We start from the raw sequence: 20,026 nt of genomic DNA on the forward strand, positions 1-20,026 counted from the left end.
CACGTAGATAAGAAAATAAACAATAGATCACGACGTTTCGATCGCAACAGCAAGTGATCGTCCACAGGTGAAAGAGAGAAACATGCCTCTGTGACGAGGCATTATATAGATCCGAGAGGGGGAGGGGGAGGGGAGGCCGTAACGGGTGAGAGGGTTGGGATGAAATTCAAAGAGGGCTTAGGTCAAAGAGGGGGAGGGAAGGGAGGCCGTAACCGGCGAGAGGTTGGGGTGAAATTCAAAGAGGGCTTGGGTTAACAAAATTTAGAAATGTAATGCAACTCAGAGTCGGCTAACACAACAGTTAACACTTTACCTGGTTGATGAAGTCCTTCCAAAGATTGCTGAATTTTGCATCCATCTTCTCGGTTGAAGTTATGTCTGAGTTGTGTGGAAAACCTCCCCGTAGAGGCGGTTCAATCTTGATTAGAAGCTTTAGTGACTGCAGGAATTCTAGCCACGATGGCAGAGTCCACTATCCCGAGCCCCATTGCTCTTCACAACCTCGGGATGTTAACGTTCGCCCGTTGTGAGCGCTGTTGTTATTATCGCGAATGAAATACTTTCCGAGGGAGATTGTTTGCTTGATCCATGCGTGTACACGATTTGTTCTTGTGTTCTCAGGTGGCGTACAGCATGGACAATACCATTTGGGATAGTTACATTGATAGCACGGTCCAAAACTCTATACTACAGGGGAACACTGATGCTGAAAGTATCAACTTTGTAACATTCTTGCCAAAGATTACGGTGAGTATATATATATATACCTTAATCTTTCATCCATAATCTATCAAATATGCTGAGCTGTTTTGTCAAATATTGGTTAATGAGAAGACTGGATGTTGAAAGATTGAATTGTGATGTCGAACTGTCGCCAAATGGTAGCGTGCTTTGCCACTTGTTGCAGAGGTTCCCATTGCAAGCCCCAACATCAACCCAGGCTAATGCCACTGGTGGATTAATCATAAAACAAATCGTCTGCTTAAAAGGCAAGACGTGAAAATATCCCCATAATGTCACTCACACAGAGTGGGTGTTGTCTAATAAATGCATTGGGGAGGAGTGGGGAGATAGGAGCTGGAAGATGTGGCTCAGCAGAGACCCAAACGTCAGAGGCCAAGGTCTGGTGACTGGACCAGTGATGGGCAACCCAGACGAGTTGTGAGGCTGAGTGGCGTAGTAACTACATTATTAGTGGTGTAGTAACTGCATTATCAGTGGCGTAGTAACTGCATTATCAGTGGCGTAGTAGCCACATTATCAGTGAAGTCGTAGCTAGATTATCAGTGGCATAGTGACTACATTATTAGTGGCATAGTAGCTATATTATCAGTGGTGTAATCGCTACATTATCAGTGAAGCTCTAATGAAATTAAAGTAAATCGTGGAAAGTAAATGAAAGCATTTCCATAACAATCAAACATTTTTTCCGCGTTTTAAATGAGTTGTTTGTGTGTGTTTTTACGCTGTTGTTGAAAACAATTCTATCATATCATTGTACGTCCTCTAGTCGAACACCGTTTGAGACTAGGCTTAAAAGAAAGGTGTCTCTGGTGTAGACCAATCAATGCATATATTATCAATCTTTTTTGTTTTCATTCTGACCACAAATATTGTGGTTAATGCTGACATTATTCCTTCTTAAAAGGTTTTCAGTTTTGTTGCCAAAAAAAAGGGGATAAACCTGTTATTATCTTAAATCTATCAAGTGGTTGTCAAAGGGGCCCCAAGTCGTCGCTTTGGCCACCAGGGTGCAAGGGGGAAACCCGCACACAGCCGTGGATTACTGGACACGAACCATTTTTTAGTTGGACAACCTGGACAATTTTATGAACGGCGATAAAGCAGTAGCCATGTGCAGTAGGACTTCATGATGTGTTATCTAATTCCTGCTTTCTCTTAAAATATTCAGGCCCGGTTCATCTCTGTGATCCCCAAGACATCCGAGCAGTACTATTCAGCGATGAATGTGGAGTTCTTTGGTTGTTCGTCCGACAAGCAGTCTTCGAGCAGCTACACCAACGTCACTGAAAATATAGTGAATGTAAGTAAAACAAAGACAAAGATCCCCCGTATAGCCTGAACAGAGACTGTTGGGGCAAGTGGTGTTAGTGAGCACCTATGAAGGCCGGCACTTGCTGTGGTTATGGGTTACCACGATATAAAATTTGACGTGACAATGGTCAGGAAATCAGTTTCCCACAACTTTGTAATGTTGTGAACGTTTTAACTGCATTGTGTATTTTGCGATGTTACGCATTTCCTCACGTACAAGGACAGATGGCTTAAACGGGGATTCAACTGCACTTCCCTCACTGAAGCCTGTCATTTGTCTTATCATGACAACGTTTAAATAGTTATGCTATGTTCAACTTGTTACCATAATTGCTCTTCTGTGGCAAACGGGAAGGCTCCCATTATAAATATATTTTCACATGGATTTCCACAATAATTATTGTGGTAACAGTAACATTTTCGTCCATAATCACCTTGAAATTACTAAACTAGATCTGTTCATGATATCTGCCCTCACACATTTTACTGTTCCAAGCCTTGCTTCACCCTCTCCGGCTCAAAGGTGATAAACATTTCTATTTCACACCCTCTTCCTCTCTAGATCTCTAGCACTAGATTTGATATTCTCGGGGTCTGCATCTCTCTCTCTCAAATCTTATATTTGCGAGAGATAGCATCTATGTCTGTGCATACGTACGTACAAAGATAGCAAACTTGATTAAGTTATACAGGCTGCTGTGGGGCTACGTGGTAGGCCGCAGGTGGCAGTGAAGCGCTTCTATGCCCCCTCGTTTATGAGGTTTGTCTTTGCCAAACCCGCTAGGACCAGTGAAAGAAAAGTATGGTCAAATACTCCCTACGTCCCACATGGCATGGGGAGGTGGCAAGATGTTAACTCTCTCGCCTGGTATACAGGAGATTGTGGGTTCGATCCTGACCTTATGCCTGCTGTATATTTGGAGTTTGCGTGTTGCTCTTCTCGTGATCGTGTAGATTTTTATCCTGGTCCTCTTATGGTTGTTCTCTCCACATTTAGAATCAACAACATGCATTTCGAATATTTGGCTGCTGCTATAAATGTCCACTTGATGATAAGCCACTTGGTGGTTGAGCTATCAATTGTGATAGCCAGGTCGCTTCTGAAAAAAAGCTATACAGCTGAGTAGTGGGGACCTTATCTGGTAAAATATAACATTGTTTTAGTTTTAGGGCCTCATCCTGGAACGGATTTATAAAAGAGCTGCACAACCACGCCTAGGCTGAAAATTACCATTCTCCTCCTCGGTTGTTTTTTTAAATCCAAATGCATTTGCTTTGCAGGATAAAGTGTGGTCTTTGGCGAACAACCCTTTTCTCATCCATGGAGACATCACGGTTTCCAAGTAAGATTGCTGAAACGTTATTTCTTTTTTTAAACGTTCATCAAATGGGCGAACAAATTGCGTATTTTGACGTATGGGAGCGGTTCTTTTACCGGCGCGACGCCCATTACCAACAGTAGCTGTATGGTCTGTGAAAACTTCTATTACCTGCGGCCCTATTAGTTTTTACTGTTTATCTAATGCTACTTTGAGGAATGGCTTAACCTCATCAAGCGGAGTTGGGTGGCATGTTCTCTCTATTTGATGCCAAGGTGGCGAGATGTTGAATACCTCGCCTGGCATGGAGGAGGTCATGGGTTCGATCCCGACCGTGATGTCTGTATTTTTGGAGTTTGTATGTATAATAGTGTATAGTGTAGTATAGAGTAGTGGAATGTATAGTGTAGTGTATAGTAGTGTATAGTGTAGTGTATAGCAGTATAGTGTAGTATATAGAGTAGTGTAGTGTGTACATATGTTGAACTTCTTTTGCACCGTATGTAGCCAACCGTGCTAATTGAAGGATAAGGTTACTCGAGGCCATGGCACTCTGGATGACCCGGGAGGACGCGTGACCAGTAAGTCTACAAAGAGGCCCCAAGTGAGGGCTGGGGGTGGTCACGTGATTGGGACCCAGATCCTTCCCGAGGAGTCTAGAAGGTGGACGTGGCCAAGGGTCGAGCCGGCCACGCCGCAGAGAATATAAGCCGGGTCCCAAGAGGGCCTGGGGTTGTTGTTCAGCCTAGAAGAAACCTTCGTCTATGTTCTCCGTTCAACGAGTCTCCAACACGTGGACCTGAGCTGTTGGTCGCGGTCCGTAGTAGCAGTTACGTTGTAACTAGTGTAGTTAGCCTGGTAGTCACCACCATAGGTTGTTATTCTGTTAAGGGGACAGTTACACCGTGTGTTAGAACTGAATACATGTGTTGCCTCCAAGTCTACGTCTGTGACTCAGTTGAACCCATTACACATTTTTGAAATGCATGTCTATACAGGCCAACATACTTAAATAGGGATTACCATTGGTACGGCTTTTTTAACGCACACAATGGACAGGAAGGACAAGATGAAATGGCTCTCATAATGTGCATGTATAATGTTCGTTGACCCATTAATCCCCCTTCCCCACTTTGCACAAGAGCGCACAAGTGTGGTCACCACATCTACGCCTCTATATAGGGAACGAAACAGGTGGATTTCTCCACAAATCTAGCTGTCACCTAATTAAGCTAGTTGTAATTACTGTCGAAACGTCGTACTCAGATTGTAAATGTTGTGGCTTGGCTCTCCAACACACCGGTGTGCTGTACTAGTGACGAATTGGCATGTTTTGTTTATGTGACAACCCTTACTAGTTGGCTGTGTCGGGTGGTGGCGGGTTTTAATGACACATTTATATATTTATGCGATCTAACCCAAAACAAACCTCTTATGGATGATATTGGTCGCGAAAGCTTACATGTGTAGAGGTGTTACGTAACGGGGAGAAACGGGCAGTTACATTGGGGTGTCTACATCCACGTCCGCAAACGGTTACCACCCTGGAGGGCTGTGTGGGGGGGAGCCTGGGATCCCACACAGCCCCGCCCCTCGAGGGCATGTTGGTATATAAGGCGGAGAGCGAGAGAGCGAGAGGCAGTCGTTGGGTACAGATCAAGATGAAGAATCAGTGAAGACTGAAGGCCAGCTAGCTAACCCTGGAACTCCCCTGCCTCGCTGTCCTTGTAAGGGCCGATCAGGGCAAGCCAGTGGTGCGACCTCAGAGCAGCGAGGTCTGATGTCCTTGTAAGGGCCAGACTCGTGTGGCTGAGGGTCGGAACCTGCGCCGAAGCTGGGCCAGGTTAGCTAGCCTACATTTGGGGAAGGTCTGGGATAGAGGGAAGTAGGGAGTTAACGGGGAGCGTTAGCTGGGGAACACTTCCTCTAATAGACCGGGTGAAGAGGCCGATACATCTTCGAGTGTTAGAGTCGTTACTCTGCTGTATTGAATTTAATTGTAATAAATACGTGTTGCCTCCATCAACTTCTCCTGCATCACATACGCCCATTACACATGTAAAACTGACTATACACTACATTACTATACACTACACTATTATACACGATACTACTATACACTACACGATATACTACACTACTATACACTATATTATTGGTTCTTTCGGTAAAGTCACGTAGAAGGGAAATAATACAAATAAAACAATAAAACTATACACTACAATACTAAAATGAAAACTAATGTAAAGAAGTTTAAGATATTTTGGATATCTTATACTTAAACGTAATCAAAACGTCACATGTTTTTGTCTTGTTTAAGGTTTGCAAAGTTGACAATACAACCTGGAGTAAAAGTTTTTTTCTCAGTTCCAGCAAGTCGGCTAACGATACAGGGTGAGTTTTGAAATATTGTACACGTGTGTAAACTGCATATCTGAAACTACAAGGGGATGTGTTTCCATATTTTTGGGAGTATTCACATTGTCCTCGGCTTACGAACACAATTCGTTCCTGAGACCCGTGCGTAAGTCGCAACACTATAATACACCACTGTGTTTAAATGCCCATACGTTCGGTATTGTGAAATGTGTGACAGGTCACCAAAAAGGGAAGCCATTGTTAAACTCGTTACCATCTCCCACAGTATTGCTACTCTGATTAAAATAGTTCCGTGGTTAAATTTTTTAGTGCGGGTTCGCTTTTTAAGTCAATGTTATTTTATATTTCATGGAAACTGGTTCGTAAGTACGGGCGTACAGGTGTTGGAAAGTACGGGCGTTGGTAAATACGGGCCTTGGTAAGTACGGGCGTTTGTAAGTATGGGCGTCCATCATTGCAGGCGTTTGTAAGTGCAGGCAAATCGATCGTAAGTGCGGGCATTCAAAATTACAAGTGTTCGAAAGGACGAGCTTTTGTAATTATGGGCATTGGTAAATATGGGCGTTGGTAAGCACGGGCGTTTGTAAGTACAGGCTTTCGTAAGTGCAGGCATTCAGAAGTGCGGGCGTTCGTAAGTGCGGCCGTTCGTGAGTGCGGGCGTTGGTAAGTACGAGTGTTGGTAAGTATGGGCGTTGGTAAGTACGGGCATTCGTAAGTACGGGCTTTGTTAAGTAAGGGTGTTCGTAAGTCAATTACTACATATATATCCCAAATAGGTATGAAAGTTCAGATGATGCACAAATTGTTCTGTTTTGGATCTCATAATTTTGCTCAATTCAATAAATGCGTGAACACTGATCCATTACAACTTTGACAGTGCTGTAAGTTGCTGGCCGCTTGGCATGTTGAACCTTTAGGCACTCCGCTGAGCCGCTGTGTTTAAAAAAAGAGTTATTATAATAAAGTAATCCTACTAGGATTGAGTGGGGTTGGGGTCATGAAAAGGTGACAAGGGACCATGCTCACAGAAATAATACAAAGAGGGAAGAGGAGTGATGACAAGGAAGGTGAGATAAAGGGTGATATTGGGGGAATGGGGTGGGAAAACCTTCCAGAGAGGTAGAGACTGGCGAGGAAGAGGAGTTTTTATGCAGGGACTCCTCTACTTACGAACATTCTACTTACGAACTTTCAAAGATCCGATCCTGTCCGTATCTCCAGTTGTATGTTCGGATCGAGAGTCGTAAGTTCAACTGCCGCGCAATCGATGCCAGTAGTTGTCCGGTGTCAAGCACTGGCTTGTTTTGAGTCTCAGGACCCATTCTGAAAGGTTTACTCAGGAGTCGGCAGCTGTTCACGATGCTATTGCCTGTTACAAGTTGATTTATGAAGAGAATAAGTATAACCCGTAAAAACAAAGTTTTTCACTATAAATCCTTTATATGCGTGGCAGCGAACTTAATATAAAGGATTTAAAAATATATTCGCCTGTGGAGGACGCGGGGATCGATCCCGCGACCTTTGGCATGGGAAGCGAGGGCGCTACCAACTGCGCTACTCCGCCACGGCCTGTGGAGGGGTTACGCTCTGGGCTCTTATACTGTGACGTTCAGCCAAAGCGATGAATGAGTTTTATTTGAATATATGTAAAATAATTTTTTTTTGCCTAAAAACTGTAAAATTTTGGGAATTTTTTTTCACGAACATTAATTGTCTGGCACAACGAGTCTGTGTGGAAAATGTCAGCTCGATTGGATCACGGGAAGTGGGTTAAAAAACGACCGAAAGATTTGCACGGTCGTAAGCAAGCAAGCAAGCACGCAAGCAAGCAAGCATGCGAACTTAATATAAAGGATTTAAGAACAGAGCAACTGTGCACACATCTCTTGGTAAGTTATTCAAGAGACGAGAGAGGAAACACGTGCACCAAATGGAATAAACATCTACACCTGCAAAACATGAAGAACCAGTGGCATCTACATCTACAGGAGAATGTAGATCTTTTAAGCCATTCCATGTTTAGCGTAAATTCCGTAAAACGTGTTTGGAATCGACAGGAGTAAAATTAGACTTACAAACAAATCGACTTACGAACAGATCTCTGAAACCTAACCCGTTCGTACATAGAGGAGTCCCTGTATTAGGGAGCGAGGAGACAAGGGAGGAGATGAAGCAGCATGTTCAGAAAGCGGCTGCTAGGATGTTAACCAGACCACCTTCTTCGCATCGTTGGCCTCCCTGCACTGGCTTCCAGTTTTAACTTTGTATCCAGTTTAAAATCATATTGTTAACCTACAAAGCAGTGAATCACCTTGCCCCAGCCTACATCATTGACATGCTGCACCCATATGTCCCTTCAAGGTCCCTAAGATCTCGAGATGCAGATCTTCTCTGCATTTCCAGGTCGAGGCTTTGGTCTATGGGTGACCAAGATGTTTTCCTATATAGCCCCCAGGCTATGGAATGCTCTTCCACGATATATCAGGGATCTCTCTAGAGTCTGTGGACATTTTTTGGAAAATGCATCTTAAAACTTTTTATTTATTTAGAAAATGTTTTTGGTTTATATACATAATAATATATTTTTAATGCTGAGTGTCTGCTCCTGTTTCTGTGTGCTGTACGGCGCTTTGAGATCCTTGATAAAAAAAAAACGCGCTATATAAATGGAATTTCTATTATTAAAACGAATGGGGACCTGGGACACAGTGGCTCGGAGATGTTAACTTCCTCGCCTGGTATGCAAGAGGGGTCATGGGTTCGATCCCGACCCTTACGATGCCTGTTGTATATTTGAAGTTTGCATGTCTGTCTCTCTCTCCCGTGGTTGTGTGGATTTTTCTCTGGGTCCTCTTCTGGTTGTTCCCTCCACATTTAGAATCAACATTATGCATTTAGAGTATTTGGCTGCTGCTATACACTTCCACGTGATGATTGATCAGCCATATTCTTGGTTCGTTGAGCTATATAAGCTCCGTGGGCCTTACATCTGATAATAAATACAGTTTTTAGTTTCGTGTTTGTCTTGCTGAAACAGTCAAGCTCCCAAACCAGGACGACTCGTGCAGACTCCCTTCATGATTGGCCCAGTTAAACTGGAAGAAAAATGTAACGCATTCACTAGTAATGGTTAATATATCTAGTTTGCATCTGATTGGTTGTTCCTGTAATGTATTGAAGAAGCCGGCTCAGGTGACACTTTACTTTCACTTCCTGGATTTTATTCTGACCCTCCTAAAGCTTCACCTCATAATCAGGATCAGTATTTATACTGCAGAAGGAATCTGATGAGCTATAAAGCTCTTTTTTCAGAGATGTCCAGTAGGGGCGGTTCAGAAAGTTACAACAACAAACAATACAAAAACACTATAGCAGGGCAAAGCATCGGAAAGGTAAACAAATCACCCACACAAAATTAAACTCTTATTTGTAAATGTTGTGGGTTTACTCCCCAGCACACAACCAGTTAGTTCTGAACTAGTAACTAATTGACACGTTTTGTTTAGTGACAACACTTACTTATTGGGCATGTCGGGTGGTGGTGGCGGGTTTAACGACGCACATTTATATTTACGTGATCTAACCCAAAAACCCTCTTATGGATACACTTTTTTATTTTATCAGGTAAAGCCCACTGAGCTATTCAGAATTCGATGAGCTATAAACCTCTTTTTCACAGTTGTCCAGTAGGGGCACGGGGTCAGAAAGTTACAACAACAATATACACACACGATAGAAGTGAAAAGTACAAGAAAGGTAAACAAATAACTAATAAATATAAATTACCAGGCAAAGCCCACTGAGCTATTAGCTTCTTATTTGAGAAAAAAACTGTCCACAAACGATATCTCAACTAAGTGGCTTATCATTACATGGACATTTATAGCAGATAAATAACCTGAATAAGATGTGTGTGCATGGTTTCATGTGCAACGTCGTATCTAAATGATCAATGTTGGTGTGGTGAATCATTAAACTTGTAAACAATCTGGAACAATAATTGGCACGTAAAACATTTTGTGCACATGACAAATATTTGGGCTATTTAGGGTGGTAGAAGGTATTACGACAGATATTTGGCCAGATCATTACATAGCCGAATCAGAAACTGAGCAATGAATCAAGTATCACACTCAACGGCAAGGCGGAGGGGAAAGTCTTGCCCCCCCGCTTTGTGGACCAGAAGTGACTTTAAGAGAACTCAAAGGTAGCTTCATGGTGTCCACTTCCACTGGACATTCCCCAACACGAAAGGTTGAACCGTTCTGCAAGAGTTCTGAGTGGATTCTTTCTCTCGTGGTGTGACACCAACAGCACAATAAAGATAAATTGTGCAGAAGGGAAAAACAATTCAGGAATATAATAATAATGCATTTTTTATGTTATTGTTTATTTTGGCAGGTGAACTGTTTGTCAATGGGCAGCCTGGACTTCCGGTGAACTTTGGTCCATCTGGCATGCCATTAACAAGTGGGCAATGGTATGGCATCGTCATCAATGGTAAGATATCATCTCCAATCCAATTGCAACAAAGTAAGAATGTTCGTACATAGGAAGCCATGCATTTGCGATTTTTTTTATTAATTTGAAAAATAAATTTTTAAAAACTGGCTTGCGTATAAAAATATAGATTATTCTTGTATTTAGTTTGTTTCAGATTGATCTGGCAACGTGATGTCACTTCCGTTGTCGCAAGACAAGTTCGATAGTAATTTATAAGAAAGGTTTTTGGGTTAGATATCGTAAGTATAAATGTGTTGTAACCCTCCACCACAAGACACAGCCATTAAAGTTTGTCATGTAAACAAAACGTGCCAAAAAGTAGTAACTAGATGGTACTCACTAATTGGCACGTTTTGTTTACGTGATGGCTGGTGCTACACCCGATGAGTAGTGGTGACGGCGTATGACGCTAACAATACCCACTACACATATATTATCAGAGCATGTTTGTTTGCATGTTCACCACAGGTTAATTAAAACATGATTCATTGCAAAAAGTTTCTATTTGGTGTTTCAACATATTAACACCTGTTTATTGCAAGAAAATGTAAAATTTATACTTCTTTTTTCATACTTTGGTACTGTCCAAAAAGGTCCCATTTGGTAACGAATTTGTACCTTAATAATTGGCTGTGTCGGGTGGTGACGGGTTTAACGACACATTGAAAAATATGCGATCTAACCCAAACAAACCTCTATCATAGATAGTGAATACTGTATAAAATAAGCAATCGCTTAAAGATGTGTAATGATTTATATGTATAGGGCACTGGCTTAATTGTATCGGCAACTCAGAGCCTTACATCACATCTCAGCAAATGCATTGCTCTACTTAAATCTAGTCATGGGGAGACTCCCAACCAATAGAAGTTTTCCCTGTGCAGCACAAGGTGGACAGAGCTCAGACCTGCGAATATGAATACATTATATTACTAAAGGGGGGGGGGCGATGCCGCTATCTGCCTTTTCATAATTAAGCACTTTGTAAGAACATTATCGATTTATATTATTTGCCTGGGTTTTTTTTATACATTATTTTAAATTAACCATTTTTGTTTGCATCTTTGAATCCTCCAGCCGACGCTCCCAACACAAAGTCGACAATCAGGCACGCGGAGTTTGTGAGTTGTTCCATCTGCGTGACTGCCCAAAGCTCAAACGTGGACATTGACGAAGTAAGGATCCACAAAGCTGTAACCGGACTACAATTTGAAGACCCGAGTAATGTCGATCACACCGTCATAATTAACAACACCAGAGTGACAAATTCCAATGATGGAATCAAAATATCTGCTAGAAACGGGAATTTTCACCTGTCTTCTGTTTCGGTGCTTGACAACGCCTATGCCGGTGTTTATTTAACAAACATGGCGTTGATGTCAGTGGCTGAGTGTAATTTCAAACAAAATACATTCGGGATCTACTACTACGGGGATTCACCCTCAAGCTTGAATGTGATCAATTGCCAGATCAGCCAGCAAAGAAATTATGGAATGTACGTTGATGGATACGGAACCATTTCTCTCCTCGTCAAGAATTCATCGATCTCCGGCAATGCCAATGGCTTGGTCTTAAACATGAGAGGCAGTGGAATTACTGTGCTGGAGGACAACTTATTCACAAACAATAGCTTCTACGGGTTAAGCATATACAACGGAAACCATCTGTCACTTGTAAACAATGTCATTCAAAACAATGCAATTACAAGGGACCAAGCTTGTTCAATAACATCTTCAAGCTATATGTCGATAGACGGAAATCTTTTCATCGACAACAAGGGACAAATACAATTCGCCGGAGGACCATTTCCTGCGAATATAACCAACAACGTTTTTTGGGGAAACGATGTGAACCAGAGAAGTACGTTTTTACTATGTCAGCGATATAGCGCCTTTTGCGCATTGCTTGTCGTACCACGATCGTGTTCATCGAATTCAAATGAAGCGAACATCAAATTGTGACTTGCACTTGTTAGTATCGTCACAGTGCCTGTGACTGAATCACGCTGTGGTCGATATTGGTCAGTTAACGAAGGTAAGCGGGGTTGAGCCCTGGCTAGTGCTTGGATTAGAGACCGCCCATGTGGGTATAAGGTGGGCATCAGAGGGTAATGCTTTAGTTCATTCGTACGTTGGGCACACTGATAAGCTCCGGCCGTACAAAGACGAACACTATTCCTGTACCCAGGACTTGAACAAATAACTATTAATTTAGCTCTTAAAGCAGAAGTGGTGATAGTGGGTGGAGGGGGGGACCTCTCCACCTCAAAGTGACCTCGAATCACCACATCCTCAGTGTTTTTTCGCATTCTGCACCGACGCCAGATGCTCTTGCTCATCTCACGGTGGCGAAAAGTTAACTACCTTGTCTGGTATGCAGGAGGTCGAGGAGTTCGATCCCGACACTGACGCCTGCTGTATATTTGAAGTTTGCATCTCTCCCCGTTGTTTTTCCCTACACATTTACAAACAACATCAAACTTTTAGAGTAATTGGCTGGTGCTATAAATTTTCATATGATGTTGATGATAAGCCAATTCGTTAAGTTATAATTTGTGATTGCCAGGTCGCTTTTGAAAAAGAGCTACATAGCTCAGTGGGCCTTACATGGTAAAAGGAAAATAGTTTATAGTTGAGTAACCCGCACTGACCGGTACGGTGAAGTATAGTGAAACAAACGATGCAATATGGGGCGGCCCTCATCCAGCAATATATTGAAAATGGGACATATGAGATTAGGTTTTACCATTTTTTCTGGCAACAAAACAGGTGTTAAGATTACTCTTTGGTTCTTTCAGTAAAGTCACGTATAAGGATAAAATAATAAATTAAATAATAGCATACGACGTTTCGATTGCAACACAAGCAATCATCATCAGGTATAAATGAAATAGCAACAAAAATCTAACCAGAAAACTATAGACAGACATTGGTCCACACCAGAGACAGCTTTTTTGGAGCAACACAAGCGTCCATCATCAGGTGGGAAAGCACAGTCTGCTGCTGAGGCAGACTGATGACGGACGCTTGTGTTGTACCAGTTCACTGACTGCAAACGGGACTATTGTTGCTTCCTGAGCCCACAGACGTTCGTTCGTCACCAGCACCGCCGTGGAAGCCGCTAAAGCCGCCTCTCGATCCTGGCACAAATATTCCAGCGAGTGACAAAACTAGGCCAGCCAATCACCTGCTCGTGACGGAATGGGGTTCAACTGAGCCTCTATCGGAGGGTTATGCTCCCGACCATACATGAAAAAGAACGGCGAATACCTCGTGAATGCATACGGCGCCGAACCATATGCTGTCAAACTCCTGGTAATGTGCAAAACCCAGTCTGTCTGCGCAGTGTTCACCAAGTGGCATAACATTCCCGAGATTGTGCGGTTAAAGCGCTCAACCATGCCATCCATTTGCGGGTGGTACGGGGAAGTCCGCACCTTGACACAACATGTCACACACCTCCTGCAACAGCTTGGAGGAGAAGTTACGACCCTGATCTGTCAACAGCCGTTCAGGATTCCCCTTGTCCACCACAGTGCCATCTACAAAAGCATCAGTTATGAACGCCGCGGTCTGATCCTCTAACGGCCACGCGAAGCACCAGCAGATAAAACATTCCATGCCCACCAGTAGGTATTTATTTCCCTGAGGGATAACTGGAAAGGGCCCAAAAATATCCCCGGTTCGATGGTGCCGGCGTCACCTTGTCCCATGCTGCCATCTCTCCAGCCCCTGCGACCACCCATCATGCTTCCTCTCCGTTAGGCCTCACATGGGGCGCTGTAGGTGACAAGGGAACACTGGGCACCGAAACCCCCGCAGGTCAGCGAGTAGTGGCCAGCGACCTTGGCGTGGGTAAGGGTGATGATGGCGGTAATGATGGCGGTGATGATGGCATTGCCTCGGTGGAGAATGATGGAGGCGATGGAGGTGGAGAGATATATGGCTTAAGGTGGGTGGAGTGCACAAATCATCATCGCTTACTCAGTTGGACCTGGACGCCCAGAGGTCGGAGTCCTTTCATGACCTTGACCGGCCCTTTCTAGGGTCTGTGGAGTTTTGGTCAGTGGCCGAACGGCACCTGAGGACAGCATAGCCATACCTGGTCCCCGACTTTAAAGGACTTGGCTGTCACTGTCCTCTCCCGTATCTGTACGTTGCTCCCTTGGCTGTCGGCCGCTTGGCGGGCCTCCCTCAAATTAATTAGGGAGGCCTTTATTGCCTTTGGCCATGTGTCAGCTCTCATAGGAATGTCCATCAGCTGCACCTAAATAGGCGGAAAGGGGTCTCATCCCTATATCAGGAAATACGGCAAGAACCCTGTCGCTGAATGCGGGGCCACCCTGTATGCCGCTTAGACCGATGGGATGTGAAGGTCCCAATTGGAGTGGTTCTTGTCCACCACTTGGGGCAGCATGGCCCCTAGGAGATGGTAAAGCCACTCCACCATGCCATCGGTCTGGAGATGATGCGGAGATGTTCGGACCTTCTTAGTGCCCTGGATAGAGTAGACGTCCTTTAGCAGCTGTGAGGAGAAATTCCTGCCTTGATTCGTGAGCAACCACTCTGGCACCCCCTTATCAAGAACTCGACAAAGGCATCAGCAATAGTCTGTGCTGTTTGGTCTGGGAGGGCCCATGCCATCGGCCACCTCGTGCAGTACTCGACTCCAACCAATAGGTTTTTAGTTCCCCATGGCGTGACCGGCAACGGTCCCAGGATGTTCAACGTGACCAATCCGTTGACCCTGGTCACCGTGATGGGCTACAGGGGCGCCCGGGTTACCCGGGATGGTGGCTTCTGCCGCGCGCATTCGACGCAGGATGCGACCCATCAGTGCACGTCAGTGGTCATGCCTGGCCAGAAGCACCAACCCTGTAATGTGGACAGTGTCTTCCGCCCAGCCAGGTGTAGCAGCTGGCAGCAGTGCATGTCCATGACCAATTTGTGACACGGTGACTCCAGAACCACCAGGCATCGCTGGAGTCCCGCCGGGTCCAACCACATGAGGAAGTCCTCCCATACGACATGCTCCTTCCCCCTTTCCTTCGCTGAGGCATGTAGTGCTCGCAGGAGGGCCTCCTCTTGCTGTAGACGTCTCGCATTGTCCAAGGTTATCCCCAGGTCATGGTCGGTCAGCTGGACCTCAACCTGTGCGCCCTCTGCTGTGTGTACGGGAGTGATGACCATTCCCTCCAACATCGCCTCCTTGCAGCGTGCCACGCCTGTGGTGCATTCACAAGGGCCCTGGGGCACCAGCTGGGACAATGCGTCCGCATTAGCGAAGCACCACCTGGCACCTGTACTCTTGCAGGCGCTCTATCCACCTGGTCAGCTGGCCTGAAGTCTGGTCGATGCGGAGCAAATACTGCAAAGCTGTGGGTTTAGTGCGGTCCATACATTTGCGACCATACAGGTAGGGTCTAAATTGTTGCATGAAGTGGATGACCACCAGGAGCTCCCTATGTGTTATGCAGTATTGCTGCTCCCCTGGTGACAGCACATGACTGCATAGACCTGTCGCAACCGGGCCAAGTGTTCCTCAAATGTGCAATAAAAACGATAACGTCATCTAAATAGGTAAGCAATGGCACCCTACTACCGACAGCACCGCAGACACAATGAGTGGCGATTCCGTCCGGGATGTGACAAGTGGTGTCAGGTAGTGCAACCGCACCAGGATCTGAGCACCCAGTGGGATACGGACCGTGGTTTGCACCAGCCTGAACCTCTGGGATAGCCCTTCCCCCCCTCCGTCCAGACGCAAAAAATACAATCTCTCACCCGACAGAGTTTCCATACAGCCTTCCTCCATCAGGATGCGTAGAGGCATGCGACCTAAGAAATCCGTGTCCAGAAAACAGGGCATTGACAATATACTGGAGTCCAGTACCGGTCCCCGCATCTCCAGCTTCCCGATGCGGACCGGCACTACCACTTGCCCCATGATTTCCATGCTTCCCCCATTGCGGCTCTGTATCTAGCCTTAACTGGCTCTTAGATGACGCTGTCCGTCTGGCAATAGGTCGTATATGCACAGAGATAGGATGGTGGCCAATGTACCTGTGTCGACCAGTACACGCAGGCTAACCCCCGCAACTAACGCCACTTTGTGACCGGGTCCGACCATAGGGCCGGACCGGCTACGGCAATGAGTGACACGCCCTCCATCCTATGAGATGCGTGAAGAGGTGAGCATGAGGTGAATGATTCCGGCCAGGTGTCTGAGGTGTTCGCACTCGCCTGAGGAGGAGTGGCCGCTGGGAAGACCCTATGGTCTTTTTATGATCGTTCCTGTTGCCACCATCCTGCTGTGGCACCCGCGAGCGATGTGCTTCTCGCAACCGTAGCGATGGCAGATGTTCTAGTCCCCATGTGAGAGCATCGCCCCCACCTCCCTAGGTGCCCAATGTCGACGTTGTTGCTCGGCCCCCCTGGGCATCCTCGTAGTTCGTTGCAGGGCCGCCACCACTTCTCATTCATGAGCTTCTGCCAGCTGCGCATGCCTCGCAATTGGTTCCAGTATTTCAGCCGCTTGGGATCCCGCGACGTCGTTAAACTGTGCCATGGCGAATAGACGCTCCGCCACCAGCACGTCCAAGACAGCCTCATCTAACTGTGAAAACGCCACTTCCGCCAGCGTCAATAGTTCGGTTCTAAATACCAGGAGCGACTCGGACGCATCCCGCTGCCAGTTGTTGAACTTTTGACGAGCCCCGGATGGAGGATGAAATACTTTCACCATCTTTTTGAAGACCGCTTGCAGGGATCTTCTCTTTACGAGTGGGATCCGGCAAAAAACACTGCCAGCGCCGAGTCGTCCAGGGTGGTGGGTAGTGCCCCCAGCACCCCCTCCTCCGTGCATCTCCGTGCCTGGCTCGTGGCCTCAAATTGGCACACAAAGGCACGCCATTCTCCTGTCTTTGACGAGAATTTCTCCACCGGGCTCAACTGATGGCTCCACCCCCATCCACTTTCTTCGGGTCGTTCTGTTGGGTACGCGGCTCAGTTCCTGGCCTTGTCTCTCTCTGCTGCCCCCTGCTCACTTGGCTGCTACGCTGTTGGCAGGGTCGCGGGAGACGGGACAGCACTTGCTCCCTGCTCCCACGCTGAATGCACCATTGGCGGCGTCGATGGAGGTTCGCCTGCCGCTGGCTGCTGGGATAGTCCAGGGCTTTTTCCGCCTTGCCGGGGATGTGGCCACCGCGATTTCCCCCAGTCGTTCCACCTCAGGCCCCAGCTTGTGAAGCAGCAATGTCACTGCGTCCAGTAGTAGATCCATCCTCCGATCCCTGGAAGATGGTCTACTGCGGCGGCGATGAAACTGCTCCACCAAGTTGGTGGATGAAGACGCCCATCTCGGTCGACCAGCTGCTTCGGTTCCTGTCGAGGAGCCAGGAGATGAGTCCCGACTCGGCGGGTCCATCTCGGGGCAGCGCTTGTCTTGGGCGCCTAGAGGGTCTTCGGCTTGAGTCTCCCTTCGTAGGAGGTTGCGTCGACTAAGTCGAGACATTCCACCAATACCACCAGATGAAGAGGAGACTTGAGCTGATTAAGAAGGATCTTTATTTTCAGCACCAACTCACACCACACTTCCACTCGTCATCAAAATCAAAAACCAACCCCGAACCCTCCAACTCCATTCCCTTTAATAGCCAGTCTCCCCCCTTTTCCACCAATCTTCTTCCCAGGTTTTCCTGCCCTTTTATAATCCTTCTCGCACCAATCCAATCAGAGTGTTCTCCACTCAATAATCGGATTGTGTGTCATGCACGGCAGTGCTCCCGTGACTAATGCCCATTAACCCGTGGTTACATGGTGTTTGTGTGTGAGGATGTCCCTAAAATCATCTACAATTGTAACGTGGATGTTGCCGTGGTGTAATGATTGCCATAACTGCAGGAGTGCTAGTTATATTCGACCTCCTGGCTTCGCAGTTGAAACAACGGGCAAGCTTTATAAATGGGTACCCCACCGTTGATTGGCAAGTTTGCGTGTGGTGGGGTAAAGTGTGGGCACTCCCATATCTTCCGAGTTGTCTGGGCAGAACGCAAGAGCAAGAAAAAATACTCCGTCGAGCAATGGGTTCTCCACAGGGGTATGAGGCGGACCCATGTGGGTAACGTGGCAATGTCCCAGGGGGTAACGTACAGAGGTGATTTATACATTTGTGAAAATTATATCGTATGTGATGGTCATTACATACTATACACTAGACTATACACTACTATACACTACAAAAATCAATAGACTACTATACAATACAGTACACTGTGTACTCTCACTATACACTACACTACTATATACTACACAATACACTACTATACACGAGACTATACATTCACTACTATACACTAGACCACTATAAACTACACTATACAATACACGAGTGGTTCTCAACCGGCGGTACGAGGTGGACCCCTGGGGGTATGTTGCAATGTCTCAGGGAGTAACGTGATGAGGTAATTTATAAATGTGTGAAATTATATCACACATGGAAGGCATTGGTGCATAATCACGTTGTATAAATCTGCCAATATAAAATAACGACGATAACATATAAAATCCATATGGTAACCTAGAACGATGTAAAATACGTTTCTAAACCGACTGATCGCAAACAATGCGGGTTTACAAAAGTAACCAGCGAGCACGAACAATTTACATCGCACGTGCAGAGCGTCCGTTGAGTTTAGTTTGTATGCGCTTGCAGTTACTAGCACCTAATCACAAAATGGACAATTGGTGAAAATATTGACATTCACTATTCATGAAATATATTTCTCAACCGCGTTAGGTCAGGCAAGGGGGGGAGGGTTACTCAGTGAAACTAAATTCAACACAGGGGTAGTACAGTAATAGCCATAAAACGGTTGAGAACCAATGACCTGACAATACGGAGTGAATTATTCAAAGGGCTCCCAAAACCTCGGAGATTCAAAGTAGTCGGAAAAAGGCCCGCCATAGCATCCCAGCATTGCCAGATAAAACGGTTTTATTTAACCAGGTGTTAAGGTTCACTGAGCTGTGTAGCTGTTTTTTCAGAAGCGACCCTGGCTATCACAAAGGACAGCTCAACGAATTGGCGGCTCATCATCACCATCATCGCCGCGTGGACATTTATAGCAACAGCCAAATACTCCCAACGAGTGGTGACGATTTCAAATGTGGAGTGAAAAAACTCGGTTGAAACAAAACTTTCAACGAAAGGGGTATTATCTTGACTTAAAGCTTTCGTGAGTGCAGAAATTAATATTCTTTTGGTCTTTCGGTAAAGTCACGTAGATAGGTTCAAAGAAAATAATTGTTTACACTATGGGGACCTCATTTGCCAGTAAAAATATGATAATTGGTTCTTTACCCTTCTATCTGGCAACAAAACTGACACCTTTTTACAAGGAGTCATGTTTGCATAGACCACAATACCTGCAGTCATAAATACAAACAAAAGACATAACTCTGATAATGTGCACTGTAGGACAGTGCACATAACTCTGATAATGTGCCCTGTAGGACAGTGCACATTATCAGAGTTATGTCTTTTGTTTGTATTTATGACTGCAGGTATTGTGGTCTATGCAAACATGACTCCTTGTAAAAAGGTGTCAGTTTTGTTGCCAGATAGAAGGGTAAAGAACCAATTATCAAAATAATTGTTATTTTTAGTTTATTTCTTTGAACCAATCTAAGTGACTTTACCGAAAGACCCAAAGAATATGAAAGGGGTATACTCAGCAGTAGCCACAAAACGGCTGAGACCTACTGCTGTAG

General features: G+C 45.4%; 1 protein-coding gene across 4 annotated transcripts in view; it reads left to right on the top strand.

The window, feature by feature from the left end:
• Window positions 1–20,026, top strand: part of LOC133359824 (uncharacterized) — a 184,744-nt gene that overhangs the window by 26,649 nt on the left and 138,069 nt on the right. For 3 of the 4 annotated variants that reach the window (XM_061578362.1, XM_061578363.1, XM_061578365.1), the window contains exons 8-13: window positions 622–747; window positions 1,913–2,044; window positions 3,337–3,398; window positions 5,695–5,768; window positions 10,155–10,253; window positions 11,334–12,116. In XM_061578362.1, the coding sequence (XP_061434346.1) occupies window positions 622–747; window positions 1,913–2,044; window positions 3,337–3,398; window positions 5,695–5,768; window positions 10,155–10,253; window positions 11,334–12,116 (1,276 nt within the window). The remainder of the gene's footprint in view (window positions 1–621; window positions 748–1,912; window positions 2,045–3,336; window positions 3,399–5,694; window positions 5,769–10,154; window positions 10,254–11,333; window positions 12,117–20,026) is intronic. The other variant, XM_061578364.1, reaches the window with a different exon arrangement.

This window comes from Lethenteron reissneri, chromosome 66, assembly GCF_015708825.2.
Source record: "Lethenteron reissneri isolate LAM-NWPU_2019-01 chromosome 66, ASM1570882v1, whole genome shotgun sequence".
In the NCBI taxonomy this organism is placed as follows: Eukaryota; Metazoa; Chordata; class Hyperoartia; order Petromyzontiformes; family Petromyzontidae; genus Lethenteron; species Lethenteron reissneri.